General features: G+C 42.2%; 2 protein-coding genes across 2 annotated transcripts in view; both read left to right on the top strand.

The window, feature by feature from the left end:
* Positions 1-81: 81 nt before the first annotated feature.
* On the top strand, positions 82-10,431 carry LOC125639123 (acyl-coenzyme A thioesterase 3-like). The gene is made up of 3 exons (XM_048855662.2): positions 82-1,800; positions 4,333-4,535; positions 5,517-10,431. The coding sequence occupies exons 1-3, from the start codon at positions 1,347-1,349 to the stop codon at positions 6,117-6,119; spliced, it is 1,260 nt and encodes a 419-aa protein (XP_048711619.2). The 5' UTR covers positions 82-1,346; the 3' UTR covers positions 6,120-10,431.
* PLA2G4B (phospholipase A2 group IVB) overlaps positions 6,133-10,892 on the top strand; it is a 70,798-nt gene continuing 66,038 nt past the window's right edge. Inside the window, exons 1-2 of the mRNA XM_048854802.2 lie at positions 6,133-6,147; positions 6,181-6,198. Of these exons, the coding sequence (XP_048710759.2) occupies positions 6,133-6,147; positions 6,181-6,198 (33 nt within the window). The remainder of the gene's footprint in view (positions 6,148-6,180; positions 6,199-10,892) is intronic.

Genomic DNA, 10,892 nt, shown 5'->3' with positions numbered 1-10,892 from the left:
AAGCTTATTTCTATACTAGCTATGGGAACCCTCAAATGATACGGGGAAGGGGAGTGATCAGGAAATCATGATACAATTGTGATTATTTTCCATGTAAAAACATATCTACATTTCATTGTGCAGATTGCCAACGGTCGTGTGCGGCTTTTTGTAGTTGTACCTTCCCACATTCTTAGTGGCGATTTAAAGGTTGCTTTTCTGAGTTCATAATAACTGAGAATCAAATCCCGTCTATTCCCATCAACAGAAAATTCCACTTGCTAAAGCCCATTTACCATAATCTTTGACTTTTCTAATGAAATTTTGCAATTCTATGGCTTGTGTTACGGAGGTTAGACTGAATAATTGTGCCTCTGTCCTTAAAATGTATGAAATACATGGTCGATGAGTTGTGTGAACCATGGGCCTGATTCTGCACCCATTCCATGAATATTTTCATTGAACTCAGTGAAACTACTCATCTGAGTATAGAACTGCAGGATTGGGTACCATGATATGGGACCCAACAGATATGTCCAGCAGTATTGTTGTTAATATATAAAATGCCAAATGTAATTTATTACAGATCTTCAAAGGTACATACAAGCATTACTCTACCAGGGCTTAGTGGGAGAAACTTGTATTCATATATTATTAGTCAGGAAAATGCGCAGAAACTTTAGACAGTACTGGTTATTGCAAGAAAAATCCTTTCAAAAGAAACAAATGAATTTTGAGTCTAAACCTATTTTTCAAATGTAGCTCCTGTTCAACAGTTACTGAAAACTAGAGATGGACTCAAGAGACAGAATTCAAATTCATAATTGGATTAGAATCTGTTTGGGGTATTCAGGCTTATTTGGATTCAGTGTACCTTAATAGAGCCCAAGCCATGAATTTCCAGATTAGTTCTATGTTCAGATCTAAATTTCCCCAAAGTCTGGAGAGAAGATGGGGTTTGGAACTGTTTTTATAGTTTGGCCCCATATATATGAAACACTGTCGGTTCCCAAGGACTCTTTATTCATTCTAGGACTATTGGAGTTTTATTTTGTGTGTATCTATCTATAAAATATTAAATCACTAGTCCTGGAATGAATGAATTGGTGGTGTTTTGGTACAGCCTCTTCAAATGAAAACTTCCCCATTTGAAGTTGTGCTGTCCTTTCCTGAACTCCATCTCCCAGAAGTACATTTTGAACTACATCTCCCAGAAACCTTTGCAACAGGGCTTCCCACACTGTAGTTCCTTTTGGACTCTGGCATTGACAGGGATTGCAAGTCTCAAGAAGAGCCAAAGCTTCTGACAATTCCTGTGTCACACAGCTGGTATCTTGCATTAAGCTGAATTCCTCCTCCAACTCTCGATGGCAGTGAGTGTAAAGGTCTTGCCTTCTCCAAAGTGTTTGTTTGATGATCCCATTCAGATTAAAGTGGAGGGTCTCTCACCGCTGCAGGAGGTCACTCTGAGGGCATCCCTGACTGATGAGAGTGGGGAACTTTTCCAGTCCTTTGCCTACTACAGGGCTGAGAGCAATGGAGAACTGGACCTGACATGCTCCTCAGCCCTGGGTGGCAGTTACTCTGGGGTAGAACCCATGGGACTGCTGTGGTCACTGGAATCCAAGACACCCTTCAAACGGCTGGCAAAGAAGAATGTCCTCACCCCTTTCTATGTACATGTGGAAGTGTTTGAGGGCCACAATATCACCAGCCAGCTCCTGGGCAAATGCATTAATGAGCGGAAATTTTTGGGAGAGGGGGTGGAAAGGATTCCAGTCAGAGAAGGTCGGCTCAAGGCAACTCTCTTCCTGCCTCCTGGTGAGTTTTAATTTCCTATGAGTTTTTCAGTTGTTTGTTAGATCACGTAATGTGCACTATTGTCCTTGAATAGACTTATAGGACCCAGAGCAAGTTTTCAGTTAGCTGGTCACCTGGGCTGCATGTTTCTCCTCTGCCCCCCAAACAGGAGTGGATCCAGTTTTTGCATGAGGAGCATAAGTGTTTATTGCAGAGGCAGTGCTGGCTGATGCTTGCTGAGGGGAGTGAGAGTAACATATGACATGCCAGCTATTTTCTTCTGGTTGCCGCTCCATTCAGAGCAGAGAGAGCAGATGGAGGCAGGGTTGGGGGTGGAGTGAGGGCTCTGGGGCAGTGGAGTGAGGGTTCTGTGTTTTTTTTTTTTTAAACTCCTCTGCATGGTGCTAGCACAATAGGTTCCTGAGTTTTGACTGGGGCTTTTAAGTGCTACTGTAATACAAATAATAGAATAAGAAAAGATGGTCCTGTGGTGAAGGCATTGGACTGGGACTCAGGTGATGTGAATTCTGCCACAGTCTTTCCTAGTGACCTTGGACAAGTCACTTAATCTTCTGTGCATAAATTCTCTGTCTGTAAAATGGGAAATAAAAAGGATAAATTCACCAATGTATGTGACATACTTGTATACTGTGGTGATGGGGTGGGGAGACACAAACAGGTGGGAGAGCCTAATTGACTATGGCTCACCTTCCCTACACGAATCCTACCTACCATCAGTGGAAAACCTTTTAACTCCTTTGAAATACCTGACGAGGAAAGCTTTCTGAAGGGACAGTAGTAATGCTGAGAGGGGAGTGCAAAGAGAAAGGGGTGGGATAGGCAAGGCAGGAAAAAGAAAGCAAAGTTGTGGTTCCCAAGAAGAGAAGAATTTAGAGTTCTGGGAGAACTGGGACTTGAGGGAATGGCTGAAGTCTAGATTTGTCAGGAGTCGGGAGAGGCGTAAGGGAGGTGAAATAGACTTGAAGGAGGCTGGGGATGTTTAAAGGCTGCCAGCTGGTTTGAAGTTTGAGAGATCAGAATGAGGATCTGGAATCAATACGAGGGGAACCAGAAACGTAAGGTGCTAGGTGTTTGGTGTTTCGTGGGACTGGAACTGGAAATAGTTGTGGGATTAAGGAAGACTGATAATGGGGATTGGCAGACTGGGGTGAGATGTGCTAGAAGAGGGAATAAGGAGGATACACCTAGAGAGGGTCTTGAAATACAGATGGAAATGGGGAGGAATATTTAAGGACACAGGAGGTCCCTGTCCTGCAGACCAATAAGGCAGCCTGGGAGTACTGATGGAGAGGTGGAATCGTGGGGACAAACAAAAGTGGCAAGATTTGAGGATTAAAGACCTCGATTCAAGGCTGTGTACAGAGACACTGATGAGGCTGGGATGCCGAGGAAAGCTGTTGCTAATTTTTAGTGGTTATTTGCCTGGAGCTGTGCTTAAAGAGCGCTCACAAATTGACCAAAATTTTTAATTTTGTAGACACAAGTTTTTATGATATCAAAGCCTGTTAAAAATGCTTCCACTGATTTTTTTTTTTTAAAAGTTTCCTAGTGAAAGCAGTTGGGCATGACAGTGATGGGTTGATCAGATCATGGAACCATAGGAAAGGTCCCAGAAACTGTGAGAGAGCCACCCAGAAGAGAGTAGAATTGGTTCAGATCAGTGATAGTGTCTATTCAGGGCCAAACGTGCCCAATTCTGCATGGGTAGTGTGAATGCATTGAATAGTTTGTGCTTCAATTGTTTCAGTATAACGACTGAAGTACAAATAATGTAAGTCTTTAATACACATTAAACAAGGCTTTAGGGTAGGCCCTAATCAAGGTGCTGTTGTATGTTAGACAAGCATGTTACAAATGCCTAGATCAAATTCTAAACTAAGGGAATTCTCATCAGTGACGCATGAGGAATATGGAATCCAGGGAAGAAAATCTGTTAATTCATAAACATATCTTCTGAGAACACAATCACAGGTAAGTCATTTTTATCCTTCTTCTTACTGAAGGGGACATATAGTACATATTGTAGGAGAACCAGACAAAAGAGGAGGTGTGGGCTTTTTATTTCTTATAATTTATTTCAGAAGTCCTTGGTATCTTGCTGCAGAATATTAATATCTCCCACTGACTTCACCTCTAAAGTCACTTGTATCTTGTGGTGGGAGCATAGGGCCCCAGGATTGTTTTAGGTCTTGTCTACATGGGGAAAATTGATCAGCATAACTCCAACAGTATATAACTAATAACTTCCAAAGTGGAGTAAATTAGTCTGCAACAAAGTAATTTTTATTCCAAAATAGTGTTCACACTGGGGAGTTATGCTGGCACTAGTTATTCCACTGTGGTATGCCAGTCAATTTCTCCAACTAGACAAGCCCTGAGAGAAAGTGTGTGTGTGTGAGAGAGAGAGAATCTAGTTTAAAAAAAAAACGGAGTGATTTTCTGTCAAGACCTACTGTATGACTTTGTGCAGTGGAAATATTACTAGACAGCTGTAAGACTCCTCCACAGTGAATGTGGTCTCCTTCCTTTCAGGATCTGGTTCATTCCCAGGACTTATCGACTTGTATGGATCTGGAGGAGGTCTTGTTGAGTACAGAGCAAGTCTTTTGGCTAGCAGGGGCTTTGTTACATTAGCTCTCGCTTATGCAGCCTTTGAAGATATCCCAGCTTTCCCAGACATCCTCGAACTGGACTATTTTGGGGAGGCTGTGGAGTTTTTGCGGAAGCAACAACAGGTATGAGACAAATTACAGTGCCTTTCTAACTGGACGCTATATCACACTTTCCTAAATTGAAATGTAAATAAATACACTTAAGTTTCTGAGAGAGGTGGAAGGAGACCATGCAGTCGGAAAGACTGAGCACAGTATGGAGAGCCAGGCATGCGTGAATTCTAATCCCAGTTTTGATACTAATTTGGGGTGTATGTCACATCTTTGGCTCTCATTTCCCCCAACTGGAACAAGAATGACTACTTCACAGGGAGCTGGGAAGCTTAATGAATGATTTGCACAGCACTTTGTCTTCCTGAGAGGAAAGTCACTATCGTGGTGCTATGCAAAGTAGCAATTATTATATAAAGTTACACATTTGAAAACACAACTGGGAGTTACAGGAATGCTAAACTGCTTAAAACAGGGCATGTTCTAATTCTTTGTCTATTAAAGCTTAAAAGATAGTGGAATAGTGCCCTTAAAAAAGGGCCTGAATGGACTCTGGGCATGGTGTTAGTCCTTCCTAGGCTGGGGGACAGGCCAGCAACCTCCAGAGGGTCTGAGAAATCAATGGAAAGGAGATCAGCCCAGGAAGGATTGATGGAAGAAGTGGGTTTCCAGAGGGGTTTTTAAGATGGAGATGAGGGTTCTTGGAGACCATGCATAATGAAGTAGCAGCAAGACCACAAGCTTGAAGCCAACAGTGGGGGGAGGAGAAGGGCTTTGTCCAGGGAGAGGATGGGGACGGGTGTACGGTGTTGGAGATGGAATAAAGACATGGGAACAGAAACAGAGGGACTGAGGAGTTTGAAGTTGGGATAGTGGAAGCCAATGAAAAGATTGAGGGAGTGATGTGAGAGCAGAGGGAAAGGAAGGAGTGGTAAACTTTGGTGGATTGATTGGTCTGGCACAGGGAAAGATAAGGAGCCTGGACAGAGATGGTTACAGTCGTCTAAGGGAAAGATGGCATATGGTGATGGTTGTTCCATAATTGTGTTGCAGGTGAAAGGTACCGGGATCGGAGTCTTGGGCTTATCTAAAGGGGCAGATCTAGCCCTTTCTCTGGCCACATTTCTGCCAGGCATCCAAGCAGCTGTCAGCATTTCTGGATGTGGTGTTAATTCCTTTATCCCCCTGCGTGTTAATGGTTTCACTATTCCTCCCCATCCGTATGACTTGGGGAGGATGAAGGCTGTCGGTGATTCTGGAATAATAGATTTTTCAGAAGTCCTGGATGATCCTAGGGACCCAGCCACTTGGGCCTGCCGCATTCCAGTAGAGAAATCCCCCGCCAAGCTCCTCTTTTTATCAGCGCAGGATGACAGAAACTGGAAAAGTGAGCTCTACTGCCGAGAAGTTGTTCACTGCCTTCGGCAGTGCGGGCGAGATGTGGAGTTTTACTGCTATCCTGGGGCAGGACACCTCCTGGAGCCACCGTATTTGCCTTTGTGTCAGGCCTCAATTCATAAGCTGACTGGGGGATACATGCTGTGGGGAGGGCAGTGGAGAGAGCACGCCCGGGCACAGGATGACGCATGGCACAGGATACAGGTCTTCTTTCAGCAACACTTGCTGGCCTCTGATGCCATCAAGAGTAATCTATAGGGGTGAGATTACCATGGTGCCTGATGGAGTTAGGTAGCCAACTCCGGTTGAGAGTCTCTAGGAATTGGTCCTGGCACTGGTAGGTATTTTGAAAATAGTATGCCTTGGAACTTAATCTTCACCCTATTACTCTTCAGTCTTCATCTTCTAGTCTCTTTTCCAACTGTGTGCCTGCTTTCCTGTTTATCTTTCCTACTGCTCTGCTGATTTTATACTCATTTGGCATTGAATTTTAGGGTCCTCTAGACTCGGGTATATTGTTTATAGGCACAGTGTGATTTGTCCTTATACTGCTGCAGTACCAGAGGCCAGTCCTGTTATTGAACAGAAGTGGTCTATCATGCCAAATTGGTTTTGTGGTGTGGTATGTTGGCCACTTATCTCCTAGCTCAGTTCTTTTGTGACATAGGATCTGGATCCACAGGGGTGCTTAGCACCCATAACTCACATCCCAGGATGAGACCCTTAATGGAGTCTAGACATGAATACAGGTTTGAAGTGAAACATTAGTGCCTTCACCCACCTCTCCTCAGGACTGGGACAATTCACCGACTCTTGGTGTATCACTATCTCCCATTCCATGAAAATAAAAATCCCACTGTTCTGGTGTCAGACAGCACCCCATCATCAATGAATGGGCAGCCACCTCTGCGGAGCAATTATACTCTTTTCTCTGCCTCAGAGGTAATCAGACCAAAAGAAATGAAGTTTGCAGAGGTTACACTGTGTTTATCAACTTCTGCTTTTGGTATGATTCATTCGAGGCAGAAGTGTCTAATGTATTAATCAGTAAATGCATGGCAAAAGTATGTAAAATTGAGTATGTAAAATAGAATGACTTTAATGTATAGAAGGAAACATTTCAATATACTCGTTAATGTTCAGACAAGAAGTTACCCAAAAGTTTGGTTTAAACACAGCACTGGATTGGTTAAAGTTAAAGGTAAAACAAGTTTATTAACAAAAGAAGATAGGATTTTAAGTGAATTCAGGTATGAGATAAAAGTTAGAAATGGTTACAAGCAAATGAAAGTGAAAACACACATCTACAAGTCAAATTTAATCTAGCAAGTTTTGGTTCACGCTTTCTTTAAGTTGGCCTTTCTCACCCACAGTCTTCCAGCAAGATGATGACTTATCCTTTCCTTGGTCAGGATCTCTCCCAGAGGTCCAAAGGTGCTGGTCCCTTTGTCGTCTTAGGTGAAAGAGAGAACTTGGGGTTCTCTGCCCCCTTTTTTTTATAGTCCAGTGAGCCTCTGAAGTGGATTCTTCTGAGGGTTACCCTTCAAAGTAAAGTTTATTCAAGGCTCAAGCAGTAAAGAAGGTGACATGGAGTCTGCTGGTGAAGGAGGGCTCCATGTTCTCTCTCCTTGCCTATGTTTGCTGAAATGCAAATTTGCTTTGTCTCCTGCTATATCTTCCTCCTGCTATCTTGTGGATCCTGTTTACTATTTTCAGGTAAATTGAGGTACACGCACATTCCTTTGTTTAGGATAGACCTGTTTAACAACTTTTGCCTAGGCAGGGCTGTGTGGTTTTGAACATGTGCTATCATCATCATACAGGGGGATTTCATACCTTTACATATAATGTTGCTACATACATTTCACCATGAAGTTATTGGCCATTGAATTATTAATTTTCAAATGATAATTCACAAGGCATATTTTGTACAAAGATGGTTACAATAGTGTATTGGGTGATTAGTATCACAGGGGATACCCCTCCTTTCCAAGTAGGTGGAGAGTTTTGTGTTCCCAGCTCACCTACACCTTCTTGCTTCTTCAGTACAGTGCCACTGTTGGGCTCTATGTTACTATCTGCCCAACCCAGTTTTTCCTCATGTCAGTCTTCCCCCATGCAGGTATGTGTGTCCAGAATCTGTTGGTTCCTAGCATTCAGTGAGATGGTGGGAGCTAGCAGTTCACTGTAAGAGGGCCAATTGGAGGAGAGGGTGTAGTTCCCATCATGGGAAGGCAGGCTCCATTGGCCCTCAGAAGGGTAAGGACCACAGTTTAAAAGTAGCTTCAACTTAAGGTTGCTTTAGTTTTTTGGCTTCCCAAATTTAAACAGGTAGACCTTGATTTTCAGAGATGCTAAGAACCTGCAGTTCCTGCTGACTTCAGCTGGAGTCACAGGCACTCAGCACCTCTGAAAGTCAGATCCTGAAAAGCACCCCAAATTGGACAGTACTTTTGACACTTTGCACCAAAGGTCACACAGCAAGTCAGAAACGAAACCCAGTTACCCAGCCTTTCACCTTCCTGCTTTAACCACTCGAACATCCTTCCTCCCTGATGCAAAGAGAGGAGGAGGGCAAAGGGACAAAAGAAGTACAAGGCATTAAAGTGTTTGATTTTGACTTACTATAGGGATTAGTAAAAGGAGAAAAGAAAAACCTGTTTGGCATCCTTCGCAATTTGGCTCAGGCTCTGGGTCACTCTGAGCTTTACTGGACACGTGGTTTGCTTTTGTTCTCGCTGAGTACAGTGAGACATATAGTACAGTGTGTGCCTTGTCCACAGACATGAGAGGAAACAAGCCTAGTTTAATGCTTCCCTGGTGAAGATGGAGATTAACTTTTTCAGCTTTTACTTTTTTGGGAATTGAAATTAAAAAGAAAAGTGGGAGAATGAACTCTCCTTTTGGCAGACAAGTTATAATCTTAGTTTAGACGTAAATCTTTGGAAGCTATTAGGTACAAGCTGGTAATTGTATGTGCTGTTAACTTCACCTTGAAGCAAAAATCTTTTAGTTGAATAAGTGAACAGCATGATCAGTTGTACTTTCCTGTATGTTCCATTATGTTGCTGCATTTGGCATCCGCAGTAATGTAACAACATTTAAACAAAAGATGGGGGGCAGGGGAGATGGTTGCCCTACTGATGCAGTAGCTCAAATGATTTCTTTGTTTTAGCTGTGGGATCAGAGGGCCCTTATTGGCCTGTTAGATGCCTATTATTGCTAAGCTGTCTGATAGCCATCAATGAAATTTAAATTGCCAAGTTAGCTGACCAGCTCACTGTTATGGGCAAACAAATAAGGTAAGAGGCCACTCTAGCCAGTCACATTGGATTTTTTTTTTTTAAATCCAGTTTTTTGCAATTAACCCCCATTTTGAAATTTGCGTTCAGGAAGTAGAAATCTGAAATTCTGGAGGGTCCAACTCTAAACAATTAAATGAAACATCATTTCAGCAAAACACTTAAGTCTCATGGTGTATGTGCTTAAATGTTTTGCTGAACTGGCACCAAAGCTCCTAAATATGCATGGTTTTCTGCTGGAATAGATAAGGCATTTAGAGGTAGTCCAGGCAAATAGGGCAAGATTCTGTTCCTCTTGAAGTCAATGGCAAAACTCCCATTGATTTCAGTGGCGTTGGATCAGGACTTGATTTCAGGCTCCAGCAGTGGGACAGGATAAGAACTGTTACTCAAGAACACCTAGAAAGTTGTTATATACCTAACGATAATCAACCTCAATTTCACAAGAGAGTCCATGCTGAGCAAAGCTGATGCAGGGAATAAAACATTGATGGTGGAAGCTATTCTCATAATTTGTTTATAATTTGAGAGAGTTAGCTAAAATGTGACCTGAAAGATTAGCCTATGGTAGACTGAACTAAAAGATCTTTGCTTGACACTTGCATTAATCATCCTTTTGTGTAGAAATTTGAGGTACATCTCTATTAAGTGAATGAAAAAGCTTTGTGACAAAGTCTCTTAAAGAACCTGAAAAAAGCTCTATAGATTTAAGCTATTCTGAAGTAATTTGCTATAAAGAAATAATCCATCTCGTTCTCGCAATGCTGGTTTTGAGCAGAATAATTTCAATAGCTGAACTGGAGTCAAGTGACAAGAGTTCATAAGTTTGTCAGCGTCTGAAGGACATAAATTCACATCGTGTAGAGGTCAAGCATAGGAGTTTATTACATACGGCGCTGACAGGGTGTCACCACACTTATTAGGCTCAGACACACTGTCAATTAATTGATTACAATGGAATATATGGATTTTCCATGGGCAGAGAAAATGATGGGGTAGGCAGTTGCACACCCACGGATAGGTCTAGCTGCAAGACATGATAGCACAGTAGCCAATGGTCAAAAGGTTACATAATGTCTCTGCCCATGGTCTTAATGTTAACAAATTAACATTTAATATTTAATTAGTACTTTAATAAATGTATGTTGAATTCAATTTGGGGTCCATAGAAATGAAGTAGCTCCTTTGATTGTTCAACAGATACGTATCTATGGGTAAAAGCAAAGAAACAGTGAAAGTATATGTCAATAAAGATTGTCTTTCAAGTTGCTTATTTGTGTTTTAAGGCAGGCATTGGTTCCTGGGAAAAGGAGATGGGAGGAGGCCATATCTTATACTGACATGTTCCAACCTTTCATAAACTCAAGGTCGGATGTGTGGGAAGAACATCTCCCTACAGAATAAACTAACACAACAGAAACAGGGCTTCTTTGTTCTATTTGCAACTTTTGAATAAGACACAATTATTGCCCCAACATCTGGCGTTTTGCTGACCAGACATATCTTAACAAAAACAAGGTTATCTTTGGTTATTTTGCTTTCTCTTAGCTAATCGCTATTTGCTAGGCCTCTGACCTCTTGACCAAACTCTGGTCTTTGGGCCTGTACACAAATCCATATACCAGGTTATTACATCAGCAATGGATTTTAACCCTTCAGTGTCTAATTAAAACCTTTCTGCACTTATCCAGTCCCCGAATTTCAAAGAGGAGAACAAAAAGCTGTAAGG

This window comes from Caretta caretta, chromosome 6, assembly GCF_965140235.1.
Source record: "Caretta caretta isolate rCarCar2 chromosome 6, rCarCar1.hap1, whole genome shotgun sequence".
Classification (NCBI taxonomy): Eukaryota; Metazoa; Chordata; order Testudines; family Cheloniidae; genus Caretta; species Caretta caretta.
Note: the sequence above shows the minus strand (reverse complement) of the source record. Positions and strands in the feature narration are given on the sequence as shown.